Source organism: Schistosoma mansoni (assembly GCF_000237925.1).
Source record: "Schistosoma mansoni, WGS project CABG00000000 data, supercontig 0240, strain Puerto Rico, whole genome shotgun sequence".
NCBI lineage: Eukaryota > Metazoa > Platyhelminthes > Trematoda > Strigeidida > Schistosomatidae > Schistosoma > Schistosoma mansoni.
This window is the reverse complement of record NW_017386104.1, coordinates 57,622-78,273: the sequence shown is the minus strand read 5'-3', so window position 1 is coordinate 78,273 and position 20,652 is coordinate 57,622. Positions and strand designations below refer to the sequence as shown.

General features: G+C 37.2%; 1 protein-coding gene across 1 annotated transcript in view; it reads left to right on the top strand.

Moving 5' to 3' along the window:
* Positions 1–1,977: 1,977 nt before the first annotated feature.
* The window catches only part of Smp_160620.1 (subfamily M12B unassigned peptidase (M12 family)), a gene marked incomplete at both ends in the record, with an annotated part of 64,237 nt that continues 45,562 nt past the window's right edge, over positions 1,978–20,652 (top strand). The window contains 3 exons of the mRNA XM_018792608.1: positions 1,978–1,998; positions 3,838–3,927; positions 9,988–10,059. Of these exons, the coding sequence (XP_018644295.1) occupies positions 1,978–1,998; positions 3,838–3,927; positions 9,988–10,059 (183 nt within the window). The remainder of the gene's footprint in view (positions 1,999–3,837; positions 3,928–9,987; positions 10,060–20,652) is intronic.

Sequence of the window (20,652 nt, the reverse complement as noted above, 5' to 3'; positions counted from 1 at the left end):
CACACAACACCTTATCTCACGGGCTTCCGTCTCCGGCGGTAAGGCCTTTTGAAGAATGGAGCTAACACGTTAAAAACTTCCCACAAAAGTGCTGTACATGACCAGTCTCAAGTAGTTGTCCCTTGGGCTCTGCGGTCACGCTCACAGGTCGTTAAGACCAACACTAATCCAACTTTCTCTTCAGGTTCCTCAAGAAATACCCTTCCTTGGTGTGGGCGACCGGGAAGTGACATCAGCCCTCATACCTATAACACACACGAGGCCAAGTTCGTCACAATCGAATCCTTCCTACACCTCTTAATAACTCTCTTATCTCCACGACTAACCCTCCTCACGTCCCTTTATCACTTCGCGCCGTTAATGCAAACAATTCGAATATGCGGAACGTTATTCCCAGTCTCCTGAAACTACACTCTCAATTACATGTGGGAACTGTTAACGTCAGAACACTGTGCCAAATAGAACAACAGGCTTCCTTAGCTAGGACTTTAGAATCTTGCGCCATCGATGTATGCTGCATCTCCGAAACACGCATACAGGATCCGAGTAGTGTCATTCATTTGACCACATCATGTCATAATAAAGAACCTACTCGATTCACGCTTCGTGTATCTGGAAGCCCTGATGCTGCTTCCCGTGGCCTCGCTGGAGTAGGTATAGCATTAAGTCCAGAACTAGCTATCTTAGACTGGATCCTAGTTAACAGTCGCTTGTGCGCTATCCGATCAAACGGAAATGTAAGGACTCGTGTAGACAGGGCCACTAGTCGTTGCTTCTTCGTCGTCTCTGCCTACTCTCCCACTGACCGCAGCTCAGTTGATGTAAAAGATGAGTTTTACAGAAAGCTCTCCGACCTCTTCCTAAAAGTTAGGCGCTTTGATGTAGTAATAGTGGCTGGTGACTTTAATGGTCAAGTAGGTAAACCAAACGAAAGGGAAAGATACCTGGGTGTATCTTATGGTGCTGACAAAATGCAGAGTCTCCTGACTACTATAAGCAAAATGCAGGCCTGCTTGGGATGAGAGTCTCCCCCCTCGATGTGCAAAATCTTACTTTGGGATTGGGTTGCATCGACACCTGAACTAATGATAGGGAGTGAAGTAGTTGAGCGTGTTGACAGCTTCACTTATCTTGGGAGTCTCATCAGCCCTTGTGGTCTGGTGTGTGACGAAATCTCAGCACGGATACAAAAGGCTCGTCTAGCTTTCGCCAACTTGCGTCATTTATGGCGTAGGCGAGATATCCGTCTAGTAACCGTCCTACTTTATGGCAGTGAAACATGGCCGATAAGAGTAGAGGCTATTCGTAGGCTACTAGTATTCGATCATAGGTGTCTTCGAAGCATTGTTCATATATCCTGGGACCACCGGATCAGTAATACAGTTGTTAGAAAACGCGTACTAGGTTAGGATAGCAAATCGATCGATGAATTAGTGAAACTTCATCAGTTGAGATGTCTGGAGCATGGCTCAAAATCGTTTGCAATGGCGAAGGTGCATCCACTCTTTGTGTTCTGCCAAATTCTGATCTTTTGAATACTTCATGTCCTTTTTTTCAAATTTATTTTACTGGGTTATACTTCTTGAATAGCATCTTCAAACCCTAATCTTTCGGATTAGTGCTTATAATCTTACTATCTCTACCATTATGGGATTTAAATCGACAATTGTATCTCTATGCTAATGTGGTATGGCAACTTGATCTGATGTGTGAAGTTCTACATTGTTGCTGACTGACTGTACTTAGTAAATGTTGATTTATTATCATGGTATAAGAAGCTCTTATTTTTATCTGTAACGATTTAACAATTAAAATAAATAGTCACATCTTAGTAATAATATAATGGGAAAATAGTAAGATATTTTCACAAGTGTTTAACTTTTTCATAAATTCATTAGTGGTAATATTACTTTCTCATTTAAAAGTGATTCACTATCACTTATAGTGATGTGTTGCTAATCTTTTCTCATTACAGCCTCTATATCAATGACAAATACTGTGAGTATTCTAATATTTATGTGTATGGTGTATCTGTATAGTATTGTATATTTTTAAAAAAATAAAAGTTGCCAATATTCAGTTATTATTATCAAGTCAAACACATGTAAAACATATGAAGTAATCAATTCTCACGTGTTCAAAAATATTACATTATATTATATATTGATATGTTTTGACTTACATTGTCACTTGCCCAACCATTTTATTATGATCAGAAGAGGTTTTGTGAAGATTTTAATAATTTTATAGTTGAATTCATCAGTCAGTTGGAACTAGACCACCATGGAAAACCTGGGAGCTCTACACGAACGTTTCGTTCGATTGTGGGACTCCTCAGCAGTACGCATTCACTCATGAATTCAACTACAAAATTTCCATAAAACCCCTTCTAATAATAATCATTTGCTCAATAATGACTGGTTTCAAGAGGTATTTCCTGGAGTCCTAGTGAGAGGCAGTGACCAGTCGAGTTCAACCGAGTCTGTTGTGAAATAGTAGCTCATTGAAGACAATGGTGGACGGTTGCTCAATTTCGTGGATCGGTTGGAATTAGACATTAACACTATTGGATGCCGGCTCAGTGGTCTGGAGGTTAAGCGCTCGCGCGCGAGACTGATAGGTCCTAGGTTCGAATCTCGCGAGGGGAGACCGTGGATGCGCACTGCTGAGAAGTCCCACAATAGGACGAAACGGCTGTCCAGTGCTTTCACATTTTATTGTGTATATATATATATATATATATATATATATATATATATATATATATATATATATATAGTGTGATTCTATTTATACGATCAGTCAGTACCAATGTTGAACTTGACACATTCATCAATCTCATTTCTTACAGTATATTACCAGCAATACGGTTGACACATATGAACATGATAAAAGAAAAATTAGTTGCATTACCATTGGTAGTAAGTAGTGTAGTGAACGTGAACAGTGGGGACAACCAAATATATTTTAACGCAACATTACAGAATATCTTGGTAAAATCTGACAACCATACAGTGATACTTCATTTGCAAAATATCCATCAGTAGCTTCAAACTTTGTTGTCCCTTAGTTTCCATACCGATCACTCTCTGTTCTTGTTCTCCTTTCGATTTTCTCAACCTTCTACCGTAAGGCATTTCACTTTCTATTGATGTAACATCCTACTTATATCTGACGACATCATTTGCACATACCACAGTAGAAGTATAGTCCGAAAATAGCCAATATCATCAATAAATAAAAAGCATAAAACGATATTAAATTTCAAAATTTAATAATAATTATTAATGATTACATCTGAACTATTGTAATCAATTTGGAGCATTGTGGTATGCACTACTGAATAAAGTAGATTAATTTATATAACTGTTACTAATATAATACTTTAACTGTTACCAATAGAAAACTGAATAGTGCCTAACCGTGATAGATCGCGCCTACAAGAGATCAAGGTATTTTACATGGAACAGGTACGTTAAAATTGAAAGTATGAAAGTTCCCATAGTAGATGTAACGTCAGTTTCATAAAATATATTCAAGAGATATATAGTTGAAACAACTATGCAGTAGTATGCTCATTAGAAAAGTATATTTTTCCATGGTATATTTATTCAAATGGCAATCAGTACAACCAGCTTTTATTGATTTCAAAATAATAGGTAACGATTTACTGTAATTATTCTCAACCTTATATACATGCGTCTTAGGTTCTCTATGAATTTGATACACCAAATATTTAAAAGCAAACGTGTGTACTTGACGATATGTAAATCTTTTCACTACAATGAGAGTTATTCACATTCTTCGCTACGATTTATTTCTCTTTGTAAATACCAGTCGATTTTGGATACAGTACATGTTTTCCATCGTCCCGATGAATCGCAAACATATGTAGTGGAGTTGTTTATGGTTGTGGACGAAACTATGGTAAGATGATTGATATTTTCACTAAATGATTACCTGAATACAGTTTCAGATAAAATAAATGACTCAGTGACATTTAACTAGTGGGAAATTTTTTAATAAAATAATTTATTCATACTGGTGTGTTGTGTTCCATGATGAAATTCAGTTTCAATGTTCCCACTAATAATAAGCTTCTTGTTTTCTTCTCAGTACAAAATTCAAATATGACTGTCTTTTTAGATGTAACCTTTCAAACTTTAGTTCATTGTTTTCCGTTGTACAATACTTTTCATCACAGAACCATCACCTGTCTTCACATGTTTGTGTTTTTAGAACAGAGAGCGTTATTTATTTTTATTTATTTAAACACATATATATTGGTACAAAAGGGCACCAGATACATATGCGCCACACAAAATAATGAAAGTAGGAGGAGAAGGGATGAAAAGATAAGGCGGACTGAAATGTACAACCAGAAGACTCAGTTAAAAAAGTTAGAACCACTCTTTATGTAGAAAGTAAAAGAAGGTTGCAGCAGGATCGCCACTGGCTTCTATTCTCAGCCATATCTGGTAACGTCTCTAGCCACTGTGTTGCACCATCTCTCGGACCCCAGCCAGGGAGTCGTGAAGGACCAACAGAAGCTAGCCCTTTGCAGCTTTCTTTCATACCACGACACCATGTCATACACTGACCTCCTCTCCGCTTTTTCCAACCAGTCCCAGAGTCGGCAAATAATGCACGACGTGGAAGTCTCTGAGACGACATTCGTAGAACATGTCCAAGCCACCGAAGTCGGTGTTTCAAGATGGTGACACCAATTGAATTATCGTCTCTGCGCCCGAACACACGATGCCGAACCTCTGCATTACTAACATGGTGTTGCCACTGTATGCCAGCAATCCTTTGGAGACAACGATGATCGAACACAGAGAGACGTCTGAGATCCTCAACTCGGAGAGGCCAGGTTTCACAAGCATAGAGCAAAACTGCTCTCACCGACGCGTTGTAGATCCGACCTTTTACAGCCAGACTAACATCACGAAGGCGCCAAAGATGGCCCAGATTGGCATAAGCCGCTCTGGATTTCATTATACGTGCATCAATCTCATCACTCACGCCACCACCAGCACTTATATAGCTACCTAGATACACGAACTTCTCAACTACTTCAATCTGCTCACCATCCAGGGTGAGTACAGAATTAGAATCCTGCCAGTCTTGTAGGAGTACTTTTCACTTCGAAGGTGCAAAGCACATGCCGTACTTGCGGACACTGATTGCCAACTGATTAAGTGCGGATTGCATGCCTTGGGCATTATCGCACAGTAAGACAATATCATCCGCATACTCGAGGTCAAGAAGTCGTTCTCCAGGCAACATATCCACACCGCCATTACTTACACCCATCAGAGCTGTTTCCAGGATGTCGTCGATGGCAAAGTTGAAGAGGAATGGTGAGATCGGGCAACCCTGCCTAACCCCACTGCTCGAATGGAACAAGGGAGAAAGGTGGTTGTATGCCCTCACTCTGCCTGAGGTGTTCGTATACAGGGCCTTTAAGATGTTAATAAAGTTTTCAGGCACACCCTTCTTCAATAGACAATCCCAGAGAACAGTCCTGTCCAACGAATCGAAGGCAGCCCTGATATCAAGAAACACTACGATTGTTGGCCTGCGATAAGTATGACGGTGTTCTAACATTTGGCGGAGGGTGAAGATGTGATCAATGCATCCTCGACTAGAACGAAAACCAGCCTGCTCCTCGCGAGTCAATCGTTCTCGGGTTTTAAACAACCTACGAAGAATGACAGAAGCCAATAGTTTGGACGCAATCGGAAGTAGACTTATCCCCCGATAGTTGTTACAGGAACAACGTGAACCCTTTTTAAAGATAGGGACGACTATCGACTCATTCCATGATGTTGGAACACTTTCTTCCTCCCAAACCTTTGCAAACAACACAGTCAGTTCCTTAGCCAGAAAGTCACCACCAACTTTGAAAAGAGCCGGAGGTAAGTCATCTGGGCCAGGTGATTTGTAGCGCTTCAAGAGTTGGAGTTCCTTGCGGACTTCCGCCTCGTTTGGTGGATCAGTCGTCACCGGCCATGGGGGGCAGGACAAACTGGTTGATGTTGCCGGAGCAGCAGGCCAGTTGAACTGCCCTTCGAAAAATCCCGCCCATCGTCCAAGACGTCGAGAGATGTTAGTGATTGGCATCCCGTCATCCTCGTAGATTGTTTCACTCACACCAGACTTCTTGCTGCCAGTGGCTCGGATGATTTGGAAGAGCTTCCGGCAGTTACCAGATGCAGCTGCTGCTTCCATCTCATTAGCACGCTCCGACCACCAGGCTTCTCCGTCCTTACGCAAGCTTTGCCCGATTTCATTACGTAACAGCCTTCGTTTGTGGTCAAACTCACGGTCACCCGGAGTAGACCGACGGGCTTCGATCAGTCGTAAGGAGCCAGAAGAAACCCAGTGCTTGTAAGCGGGACGTTTCGCGAAGCTGCAAGCGGCTTTACTCGCCATTCTCATGGCGTCGTGAAGATGCAACCAATGCTCATCTATACTTTTCGGTGGTATGGTAGCTAGCCTAGAGGCTAGCTCCGCTCGATACTTACTTGCAACAGATGTTGCAGCCAGTTTACTAACATCAATCCGTTGGTGGTGGTCAATCCTTCGGCCACTGAAAAGTAAGGTGAGATTGGCGCAGACCAGGGCATGATCAGACTCCAGATAGGTACTCCAAAAGGAGCGGCAGTCTTGTACACAACCACGCCAGCGGTAGCTGATCGCGATGTGATCAATCTGAGTCCAGGCTTGAGATGCAGAGGGAGGACGCCAGGTGGCACACCGGCGATGACTGTGCCGGAAGTTAGTGCTAGCCAGAAACAGGTTGTGGTCTGTGCACAGTTGTAGCAAACGGTCCCCGTTATCTGTCCTGCGACCAACAAGTCCCCATCGGCCACCTAAACGACTCTCTTCTGTGCCTAGACGCCCGACCTGAGCATTCAAATCTCCGGCTAGTACTACAATATCTGTCGAACGCCCTTTCTAGAGAAGAACTGTTAACTGGTGGTAAAACTCATCCTTGATTGCATAGGCGGAGATGACGAAAAGACACCGTTTCTCACGCCGATTTCTTCTCACTCTGATGGAACTTTCTTATCTAACAGCACATAACCGACTGTTAATGGGGATCTAATCGATTAGTGCTGCCTCAGCCCTAGCGCTTAGTGCAACACCAACGCCTGCAAGACCAGACGAAGATGCCACAGAGTCCCCGGATAAGCGCACGTGAAACAAACTTTTCGAAGCGACAGATGAAGAGCGAATTTGTAGTACTTCACTACAGTCTTGAATACGGGTCTCGGATAGACAGCAAACATCAACATTAAGACTTTCTAAAGACATAGCCAGCCCCATCTGTTGTCCGATCTGCATTAGTGTGCGAACGTTGAAGGAAGCCAGCTTGAACGGCGTACGTGGTTTCAGAAAGACTTCTTCAGTATTCGTAATCGGTGGAAGCATTCACTTTCAACCAGACAGTGACTGGAGATCGTTTAGATAGGACAGAGTTTCCACCATGGGCGAGCTACTGCATAAGTTGGAAAGGAAGGATACACAATTTGGGAATAAAGGGAGTGAAAAAGCGACGTAGTAAATAATAGTAATAATAATAATAATAATAATGTAAATTGTCTTTCTTCTATTTGGAACGAGAGCAGTGTAGTTAGTGTAGTGCATCATTTCATGTCATTTGTGTGTGGGCTGTGATACTGCCCGGGTGCCCAAACCGAAGCAGGTGGTTTTCTTAGGGGGCCACACCCCGAGCCTTTGACCTAAAGGTCTGATCCACAAGGCAGTGGAGCATCGTGAGGAGATGCAGTCCCATGGTAGCCGGTGACCAACGATTGATTCATACGCCATTTTTTCCCTCAGGATACTGGAGCCCATGTGCACCATTGGTTTGGAATCAGGGTTTTCCAACTCCCCTAGGTGGATCCTCCATATCCACCAACCCGGTTAAAGCGCCGAACATTCGCTTTTCGTCCTCTCACTTTCGTAAACAATACCGGGGCCACGAGAAGGCAGTGAGTAGGACTTCCCTGACAGAGGCTATATATTCGCATGGCCATGTGAGAGCATTTCGAGAGGGAGAGTGGACTCTCCCCACTCTCGACCGTACCAGGGCATTTGGGGGCACAGAGAGCGTTGGCTTTTGCCAATTTACGTCACGTATGGCGAAGGCGAGATATCCGTCTATCAATTAAGGGACGAGTAGTTCGTTCCGTTCTACTTTACAGCTGCGAAATATGGCCAGTAAGAGTAGGAAATACTCATAACCTACTAGTATTTGATCACAGATGTCTTAGAAATATTGCTCACATCTGCTGGGATCACCAGGTAAGTGATAATGAGATTACACGTAGGTTATTAGGGAATGATGGTAAATCAGTTGATGAGGTTGTGAATCTTCATCGACTGAGATGGTTTGGGCCACGTGTTACGTATGCCTGAACACCGATTATGACGACGCGCTAAGCTGACTAGTATTGGCGATGGTTGGAAGAGAGTTAAGAGCGGCCAAACCAAAATGTGGCATCAATGCTTAAAGTCACTAACGTCTAATCTGAACCATGTTGTTAGATTCAGACTACCTGGTTGGGGTCCGCGTGACTATCGTAATCAATGGTTGGAGACTCTGTGTGACATGGCTGAGAATCGATCACAATGGCGTATGTGTATACACTCTTTGTCTTCTCTTAAATCTTGAGATTAAAATTGCTTCATATCTTTCTTTCTTCCTGTAATATATCCTTATATACAATCTTACTTTCGTTCATCTTGTTGTGCTAATGAGTGATGTGTGATAACTTGGACTGATGCATATGTGTGCCTAGTTCTGCGTTGTAGCTGACTGACTGTAATTTTCATAAATCTGACTTTTATTATCTTTTCATGCTACCCTAGACGTGTCCCCATACCAGTCAATTGTATATAACGGAAGCGATTTATTTTTCTCAAAATGGAAAAAGTGAACACCTAGTTGTTAGTCTGAAGTAACTTTTTCATATTGTTTAATTATAGACTGGTAATAAACCAAATAAAAGTAAGTGTTATATAAGTCCCACACGAATTGTTTGCACTGTCATACTGGTAGCACAACTAATTGTTTTACTCATCACATTTATAATATAAATGAGTTAGCGACTAGTTAATGGTATAATTAATTTTTCTTTCCTTTATCATACACTATCGTTGATTAGCGATAGTTGAAATTGTTTACAATTTGTTTGTGAGCCTTATTTTCGCTGTATTTCTTTTCCTTTATTTCTTTACATATTTCACTATTATGATTTACAGGAAATGGGTTACCATTTTACTTTGATTTTGTTTGTTTTCATGTTACTTTTGATTTTGATTTGTGTAAGCTATAGCTCAGTGGTTAAGGCATTGAACTTTCAGCCAATAGATTTCAGGTTCGAACTGTGATCCACTTACTTCAGTTTGAGCAAATGATTATTATCACTAATTTTGACATTTAAAGCATGGATTGTGGCAATAAGTTGATTGTAATACTACACGATGAAAGATTTAGTTTCGACTCAAACAATTCGATGGTAAGATTCCAATCATTTCATGTAGAGTATTAATGTAAATCCTACAGCCTAATATCTGTGATAATGACTTCTCAAATGGCTTCTAGATTCTCATCATTCATCTGAATTCTGACAATCCAATAGTTAATTATGTAATTATATCTCTTATTTATGATTATTTCTTTTGTAAAAATCAAAGACTATGCATAAACTTGGAGTTTCTACAGTTTTTGGAGACTTTTTCGATAATAATAATCATGGATTGATGGAAGTTAGACATTAACACCGTTAGACGCGTGTTTAGTGGTCTAGAGGTTAAGCGTTCACGTGCGAGAGCAATGGTCTTGGTTTCGAGTCCTACGAAACGGACATCCAGTGCTTCCAGGTTCACGATGGTAGTTTAGCTTAGATCAACTCACGAATTCAACTATTAAAATAAAACTTCAACCGTCTCATTTTATTTCTTCGTAAATAGGCTGCAGAATTTCGTGGACGATATCATCAATTGGTTTCTCGTATTAATATGATCATTGCACTTGTAAATGAGGTAATTTATTCATAATTTCACTATATTACTAATTTATTGTGACTATTATTTCGATACGTACATGATCATATTTCATATTACATACAAAAAAGACTCAAAATAATAATCTTATAGGTATTGGTCTACATTTATAGTGTAACATTTTTATAGACAATCCCAACATTTTTACATGTAGCATTGATCACTTAAGTATTCAACATTAAAACTAGTCATAATCTCAGTAATGAACTATGAATTCTTTGATTCCGCTTTGAGATACATTACTTTATGACACCTTGTAATACTATCTGATTTGGAAGTAGTAGTGTTGCTATAACAACATTAGGATTATAAGCAAGCTTACCATATATGTCTTATTAACTGACTAATCATTATTAGCAAAGATGAATGGTGGCTGACAGTGGAGTCTGAGAAGCGCGTTTCGTCCACTATCTCCATTTTTGTTCAATTTCATCATAGACCGACAAAATCCTTTTCAATAGATCCATTAATGGTTAAGAAATGGTGTTATCGAATAAGTGGTATGAACAAGTCATTTGTGGTAAACACTATCAACTTTAACATTATTGCTTCACTGGTTCTCCTTGGCGAAAAAAAGCCTGTCTACATCACCTTACTATTTAGAGGTGATCCAAATAACCTTTTATTGAAACAAAGGGTTAAATCAGTCATCAACAAAACGTATTGTGCAGCAAAGGTCATTATCACAGAAAGAACGAGGTCCATGCTTCATTCAAAACCTAAAAGATATGAAAACGATTGTATTACGTCCCACTGTGTTTACCAATTTAAATGTGTGTGGTCATACATACATAGGGAGGAGTAATGGTGATCTCAAAATTAGAGTGTGTGAAAATGTACCTAAATGGTTGCAGACACAAATAAAATCAAATGACCTAATAAGAGTAGAGGATAAACATTCCTCATCTTCTATTGCCAAACATATAATTGAGACAAACCATAAGATTATCTTAACTTGACTTTTGTGGTGTTGTATAAAAGTGTTAAAGGGCGTATACTAAGGTTTATTGAAGCCTTAGCCATACGAAAATTCAAACCCCCTTTGTGTATTCGAAAACAGTTTGTCCTCACCTTAAACCTACCCTGGTAAAATTAGCTTATTATCCAGAGTGTTGAAAATGGTGAACGTTTGCATCTTACCCCCTATTTCCAGTCTAGTTGACCCTTTATATATAAATATTTTTAACAAGTATATATGTGATCAGATTGTTCGAAATGTATTGCGCTAATATATCACATAGTTCCGATAATCTTCGTCTTCTTATTATATTGAAATTTTTCAAAGGGACTAATTGCTTTAAATTAAAATATGAGTTTAGTCAAACTGCTAACATTTGTTGTCTCATTTAATAGGTGTTTTATAAAAGTTAATCACCAAATTAAAATCATATCGCTTATCTACAATTAGTGAACATTAAATTCATTGTGGGTTATAATTATAACATTCAGCTTTTAAATGGGTTTCTTTATTCATTGATTGATTGATTGCCTTTGCCACAAATAAGTTTGATTTGGAAGGACTGCGCTGATCATTGATTCATTCATAGTAAATGCGAATGTAGTGTGATCGTTTTGTTTAAATTTTCGACTATGAAACGTAGCTATGATTTACATAGTTCTCTGCCTTATCTTACTAACCTTTTAATCATGTAATCAGCTATCCTTTTCCGTATAGATTGTTAAGTAGGATTTATATTGATTCAGAAGGGGTTTGTGGAGATTTTAGTAATTTTTTAATTGAATTCATGAGTGGATGCGCGCTGCTAAGGAGTCCCATGATAGGACGAAATGGCTGTCTAATGCTTCTAGATTTTCGAAGGTGGTCTAGCTTCAATCGACTCATGAATTCAACTACAAAATTATGTTGATTCACCTACTGTTTTCAAGCTGACCTAAATAAACCTCCTCTCAAAATTTCTTTATTATTCATTAAATTCAATTTGTGGAATTCTAATTGTTTCTATGTATCCAACTGATCGTCTTTCTCGTGCTTATGATGATGATGACGATACCTGAAACTAATTGAGAAGCAATGACTGCTTAATTGTTTAATAGATTAGTTTTCATCTTGTAAAGTCATTTGTTCTATTTACTAACTTTACTCATTAATTTATCATTATTATTATTATTATTATTATTATTATTAGAAACTTCTGTGTACACCAACTAAAATGTATTCCTTGTTAAAGTCAAGTTAATACCGCTTTCATTACCGGCCAATCTGTTAAGCTCATTTATTTTCAATTTGTGTTACTTATGTTGAAGTGGGATTTTTTTCTTCATTTAAAATAATTAATAAAACGTTGTGTTGAATTTTGAAAATAAGGATAAATTGTTTTATGAATGTGTTGGCTAGTTGATTCCTTTGATTGTAGTGAAACAGAAATTGTATTACTGTAACTATCTGATTTTTATTGGATATAGTTAATGGTTAGCAATGGAATCCATGACTCACATTTCATTCTATTTGTATTTAATTAACTGGATGTACGTGCATTCCAGTGTTAATGTTTATCCTGGGACTTGAATCTGATACCTTTCACTTGAAACGCCAACGCGTTATCCAATATCCAACTTTGATAAGGAAAACCTATGACTGATTGGTAATATTAAAGCAGTCCCCTCAGGATGGGGATATGTTAGGAAGGACTGGTCAATTACAGACCTTAACACTAACAATGGTAAAAATACAAAAATAAGTTATCCTTTGTTTATAATTCTCCGATTCAGCTCATTCCTTAGTAAATGTGGCAAATCATTTCCGTCACGTATGATATTGTCATGTACTGCGGTTCGTTATGAAGGCTTCGGTGTATTAGTGAAATTTTATGTATTTAGACATTAGTATAGTAGTCACATGGTGACAAGCCATTCCCTCAATCAATTTGTTTTCATTGTTCAATCTTCTGTGACGTCCATCAACACTTGCTCAATTAAGTGCTTATAATCTTTTACTACCGTATAAAAAGTCATAAACTTTGACCTTATCGAAAGTGCATGATGTCTTACCTGTAAGTGCTAGATACTGTTGAATATCAACTAATGAGGCATTTTTTGGATAAGAGAGTTTTCATTCATCTAGTACCTCAAATTATCTTAAATAACCTACCTAATATTCCTTAATATCCAACAAATCTCTGACAAGCCTTGGTCTTTTGAAAGTTCTGTGAACAATCTAGTGAAATTTCTAAAAAAATATTTTATTCGATTTCTGTGAATAATAATCCTAGATTAGAAACTATTCATTTTTATGAATTTCAATAGCATAGTTAGCGGAAAATTAATTCTCCCTTAATATATACAGAATCAACTTGTAACTTTGAATTCACCCTGATATTTGATCTCAGTCAGTTACAACGTAGAACTTCGTACGTACGTACATCAGTTCGAGTTGCCATACCACATTAGCGCAGAGATGAAGTTGACGATTCAAATCCCATATTGGTAGAAGTAGAAGAGTATAAGTATTATGTGAAAGATAAGGGTTTGAAGATGTTATTGAAGGAGTATAATACAGTGAAATAAATTTGGAAAGAGAAAGAGGATAGGGACATGAAGAATTCAGAAGATTAGCATTTGGTAGAACACAAAGAGTGGATGCACCTTCGCCACTGCAAACGATTTTGAGCCATGTCATTCAAGGTCTCTAACCATCGGTTGCTATCATTTCGCGAATCCCAACCAGGTAGTCTACACCTACCAGCATGGCTCAGTCCACTTGTCAGCAACTTCATGGATTTATGCCATGTTTTGGTCTGGCTGCCCCTAGCTTTCTTCCAACCTGCTCCTACACCATAAAGCATTGCACGTCGGGGCAGTCGGTGGTTGGGCATACGTAACACATGTCTCAGCCATCTCAACTGATGAAGTTTCACTACTTCATCAATCGATTTGCCATCCTTACCTAGTACCCGTTTTCTAACATCTGCATTACTTACCCGGTGGTCCCAGGATATACGAGCAATGCTTCGAAGACACCTATGATCGAATACTAGTAGCCTACGAATAGCCTCTACTCTTATCGGCCATGTTTCACTGCCATAAAGTAGGACGGAATGAGCTGCTGCACAGTAAACCCATCCTTTTGTTGCTAAACGGATATCTCGCCTACGCCATAAATGACGCAAGTTGGCGAAAGTTAGACGAGCCTTTTGTATCCGTGCTGAGATTTCGTCACACACCAGACCACAAGGGCTGATGAGACTCCCAAGATAAGTGAAGCTGTCAACACGCTCAACTACTTCACTCCCTATCATTAGTTCAGGTGTCGATGCAACCCAATCCTGAAGTAACATTTTGCACTTCGAGGGAGAGAATCTTTGATCTATTTCAAATACATAGGAGGCTGTAAAAACTTCTTATTCTTTTCATATTGCACCATCTTCCTCCCTCTTATATTTTCAATTATCGCTTTTGATTTATTTGACATTTTATATGATTGGTCTCCCCTCGAAATTATGAGTCCCTGAATTCCTTATGACTTCTTTTTTGTGTCATTATTTTATTAATTTTTTTTTATTGGATTGTATCTTCGATGAATAATCTTTTCCGTTGCCACTCATACTATTATTGCTTCTACTATTCTGAGATTTGGTCTGAAAATTTTATCTCTCTATGCTAATGGCGTATGGCAATATAAACCGGTGTACATTCGTACCAGGTTCTACATTGTAACTGACTGACCTATTTAATTGACCTTCACTAGTTTTCAAATATAAGTGCCTTAAGAAGTTTATTTGTGACCAGATCGTTCGAAACTTATAACTCGAAATACATCACATTTTTCATGCCAACTCTATCTTCTTCCTCACTTATTACTCTGTCAATATCATTTTCTCAAAGTAAATATGACCATTTAAACACTTAATGAGGATAAACATCTTTAAAGTATTACTTTTTATGTACAAGGACAAACTTGGTTCAGACTACTAAGTAATAATTTAAGGTAATTACAAGGTTTACCAAGATATTAACTAAGTAGAATAATATGGATTGTGCTATATCTTAACGAAGAATAAATAAATGGTAACTGCTAGCAATCGTTTATGGATTATTATCCCATATATTCCTATTGGATAACTATTAAGTATTATATGTAAATTCATATTCCTTTTATTATAAACTTCTATTTAACTTACTTATTACTATTGTATGATTTACTATTCTTAAGTTATTCCCCACCTATTAGTACAGTTTCCCACTCACAACCACTTTTAGCTTGATCTCGTAAGATTGTCATTTTTTAATGGTATGATGTGTTCGTATATACACTGCGTGTATCAGAAATACATGATTCATACAGTGGAAGCTGAAATTTTGGTGTGGACCCAAACGGGTTGAGCTAGGCGAACGGGACCAATAAGTACTAAGAGTTGACACTAGGCTGCTCGTACTGGTTTACGCGTCATTGATTTGGTCCGGATCCAGGGTCGTACGAGTCGGTGTTCTAATTGACGATCTAGTCATGTGACAATTGACGGGCTGTAAGACATAATAGATTGATTTTTATTTTATGGATTCTCATCAGCTGCTTAGAACTGTATTCGTAGAGAAGCAACATAATAATATGAAATAATCAATACTGATGACTGAATGGTAGAATTTAAGAACCCTTTTTTAACAGTTGAGCATACTTTGTTCCAAGAAAAGTGTAGAAGAACCTGAAGTCATTAAGAAATGTCTACGTGATAATGTACTTCAACTGAATTTTCATCTGTGAATGCATTTAACTGAAAGGACGCATCAAGTGAAATATAGTTGAAAGGAAAGTATGCTTCCTATACTTAGGTTCCAAAGAAGATAAAACTATTGGGTAAGTTAAACACAGAATAACTTCTAAATTAAAGATTGCTTATGTAAAGATAAGCCCCATCACCTGATATTAAATAAATCAGCCCCTAAAAGAAAAGAAAGTCAGTAATTTCACTTTTCTCGGTACATACGACTTCATTAATCAATTTACACATACTCTTCAAACTGTACATATTCACGGACAAAGAAGAGTATATGTTCCCATTTCCAAATACATTTCAATAACCTAAAACTGAAAAGGTCCCATAGCCTTAAATATTACGAAAGCTCAGCATTTAATCATTAATTGCCATATAATTGATGCTCGTTAATCCTGCAAAATAATTAACAGACAAAAAAAAGCAACTTCTTTACTCTTCACTGAAAGAATGGCCTTTGAAAAACTTAAACTAAATTTATGTACTCAAAAAGAGTTGTCATTTTAACACTACTAAAATAAATTCATCATTTTGATTTGAATCATCTACAACTTTTATTATTTTTGTTATTACCATTGCTTGTATCTAATTATACTACTTTCGCTTAGCTAGACATCATTTCATTCACTATAAAATTCTCTCACAACTATTATGCAATTCATCTTACTAGTTTTCGATCAGTAAGTAATTACTTCCCTACCCACTCCATCGTTTATATATATAGTGAACAAAGAACTCAGGTAAGGATAATCAATATACAGAGTCCTTTTGTGAAATACGATAACCATACATTGAATACTTTATTTGCACATCACCCTCCAGTTGTCCTTTACATAGTTCATGATTCTTTCAAATCTGTTGTTCTCATTACAATTGATCTCTGTTTCCCTTTCTGTTCTCTTTAATTAGATCTTCTCGATCTTCTGCCGGCAGGCATCCCACTTGCGAATGGAGTTACACACTACTTATATCTGTCAACATAACTATCATACACCATATATATATGTCGAACATTAAGTTTCTTTGCGTTCACGTCACTATTCTCTTAACACGGGTATTGAAAGATTAATAGATGCTACTTTGAAAATAGCTTTAAAAAACAATAATACAGTAGCCAGCTGACGAAATTCCAACAAACGTAAGCACTCGATTCGAGTCCAATTGTTAAATTTCTTGAAACACCATAGAATATCGATTTTGTTAAACCAAAGTCTGAATTAATGTAATTTTTATTATTAGCTTTCATAGCATGTTTTCAATTTACAGTCATAGTCTATGTAACTATGCATGTTGCTTTCCATGCAGTTATGTTAACTAGCAGTTTCGTCCATAAAGCAAGTTTCCAACTTTGGTTTAATCTCTCTACTATTACTATTTAGTTACTGATAGCTTCATTAATATTGTTAATTTAAATGAACTGTCATTCCAAAATTGAACAGCGACTACTTATATGAGAAAACTATATAGATTTTCTTGTCAACTGATATTACACTATTAAAAATATAATGTACTTTTATTCAAATGACCCGACAAAACAACTGGAGTTGTTTTTTAGTGTACGCAAAAAATATAAGGTGAATACGATTTCTTTATCATGTTGATGTAAATATACTTAGAATTGACAAAAAACAAGTCAAATACATTGATGATTTATTTCATAATGTTTTTACTCCATCCGATTTCAGTGATACATTTCTTTTACCTAATAGTAATAGTCATAGCATTAGAGCATCCAAAAATATTGGCTGTATATTTTAATAGTTGATCAGTCGATCTAAGCTAGACCGCAATTGAAAACCTGGAAGCCGTTTCTTTTTAATATGGGACTCCTCAGCAGTGCGCATCTACGATCCCTTACGCGGGACTCGTGGAGTTTCATACTAGGACGAAACGGCTATCCAGTGCTTCGAGGTTTTCAATTGTGGTCTAGCTTAGATCGACTCGGGAATTCAACTATTATAATACTACAATCTGTTCAAATCCCCATACTGTTGATTATATATTCCCAATTATAACGTTTACATCACTAATCACAACTGTGAAGTGATCGTAATTACAACGATTTCATTTGATAAGAAGAACTTATGAAAAAAAATCTAAATGACTCTACGTTGTTAAAACTGTGCTTAATGTTAAACACTTAAGGGTATTCAGGAGGAATAATTTAACCTATAATCCAAGATTAGTTGCAATTCGTCAACGATGATTATCTACATTATTGAGTGAAACTAATGTTACCCATGTGGTTCAATGTTTGGTCACTTTACATTATATGTCACTGTTTACTTATGTGTTGGAGAAAAGATTGACGTCCTGTGGAACTGAGATAGTGTTATTTTGATTATTCAATTAATAAAATCAATCATAAGAATGCGGCTGTATAAATTTGCAACGCACATGAAATAATATCTTGGTGATTATTAGCTATATAGTTAAACCATCAATGTAGTTACGGGAATAATCAAGAAGACATTTAGAGTTATACGTATCATTACCAAGGTTTGAGTTGATAATTTCGAATAAATTGAGCATTGGGTAGATTGTTATGAATAAATAATATATTTGTAATATCCCAATGAGTATAAAATTTAGATTTGGCTATTTGTTTTCTGAAGAAGTGCCTTACACCGAGTAACGAAACGTCACAAAATCTAATTTTTCTACTCAGTTGGAATTATACTTCAGTCATATAAGTAGACATAGTACCTTGAATTACAATCGGTGTAAACGTGTTATTCTCGATTTTTATTTTCAATGAATCATCAGCATGTTGTGTACCAGGTTGACCATTATTATTTAGTGTCAGAATTAATTATAGAGAAAATTATTCAAGACGCATTTTTCGTTTATCGATTACAATGTTTATGTTATAAAATTTGATAAGTTTACAATGTATTGTACCACTATTACACTTTTATAAAGAAGAGTTACCTGGCCCTATTTATTCTTGTGTAATCACTCTATAATATACTGAGTTTTATACAATGGTCACCCTATGAAATGTTTACTTCTCACAATATTTGCATTTACTGACTTGCTTCATAATTCTCATTAAAATATCTTGAGTATATCTTTATTTTACGGAATTAGGACCAGTAGCTACCAGGTTTTCAAATAATTTATATATTATACATTTCTCCTACAAATTATGCGTGATCATCAAAATTAAAAAGGAATTTACTGTTAGAAGTAAAGAAAAACTACTGAATATGTTCGGTGTTTTTTCTTTTATGCAATTAATAATCTAATTTTTTAAAAGACATTAATTGCGCGGAGCATTGGTTTTTCATTATCTTTAACCATTTGTATGAAATTATAAGCCGAGATGGTAGCTAACAGTGAAATATAAAACGCTCATTTCGTCCTATTTGGGACTCATCAGCTAGTTGCACCTGCATACAGCAATATCGAGGCCATCCTCACAGGATGTACATACGCCAATAAGCGACTGATCAATCGCAGCCCCAAACGTCAATAGAAAGATTTAAACAACCAATACAAGAATGCGTTTATATGGAAGTTTTACACTTGAGCTTGAAATTAGTAACAGTCAGTCAGTTGTGAATCAGTTAACAGTGTACACTTAGATGTACTGCTTTCTATCAAAATATTAGTGAGTTCATAATAAGACGAATGGAAAAATTAATCAATCAGTTAATTATTGACGATAATTACACAATTACACAAGTGTAAAGGTTCATTTGATCAAATAAATGCTTAGAGGAAAGCAATGGACTATACAAACTATTTTAGACCTTATAAATTAAGCTTATATAATATGCATTTCTATGGTATCCGCTATTTAGAAGAGAACAGGTCAGTCTGACTGATATTCGCATAATAAACTTTTCATATAAATACGTGTAATGCAAATAAATAAATGTGTCATCACGTTAAAGTAGCTGGCTGTTCAATACGCATCCGAACTTAGTAACTTGCTAAAATGGATTTATTTACATCGTTGTTCTCTACATGAAATGCGATCAAGAAATAGTACTAGATTACATTTCTATTTACTCACCAATAAGTACGTACTAATTAAAATAACTCATAGTGTCATTGAATAAGAAAAAGAGAACTCAGCGAAGAAAATTTTCTTTTCGACGAAATCATTTACTTAAGCTGTACATTCGTATATATATAGTTATATGGAAAATATATGTCTATAGGAGTCTAGGAAAGATTGCATCATAAACTGATACTACCATGTAGCTAAATGTACTCCATCCCGTCTATTTAAAATATTTATGTCCTCTTAAATGCGTCAGGCTTCGGTTGTCATTTTTTCTACTCATGAGAACCAAAACAGTCTTGAAGTATTTCGTTACATTCAAGTTCAGTTATATGTCGTGTTTCGACAACATTTATTTCTGTAACCAATTTATTCCCACGTTCCTTAAAAATTTAGGAATATAGCTTTCCCTCTTTAATCCTCACTGTTAACTGTTACCCGACCGTTGCTGCTACCTTGACGTGGTGGTCGGGCTTGTCTATCGTGATGAGTCAATCGAGCTATACTGGCTGGAACAATCGTTCCTCAAGGTCCTACCATGCCAGGCAGGTCGTTTGAAGAGCGGTGAGACTAAAAGCAGCAAACCCAAGGTCCGAAGGCGAAGTCGTTCTGCTCACTGTACAGAGGTGTGACAGCAGTAAGGTGTTTCCTTCAGACAACCAGCATGACAGCGATGCTGTCTTCCCACAAGGAGGGGTGGGGTTAGAAAAGGTCGACCCTAAGAATGCACACCTCGCCTTATCCCACGGATATCCGTCTCCGGCGGTAAGGTCCTTTGAAGAACGGAGCTAACACAAAAACTACCCACAAAAAGGTCGTGTGTGACCAACC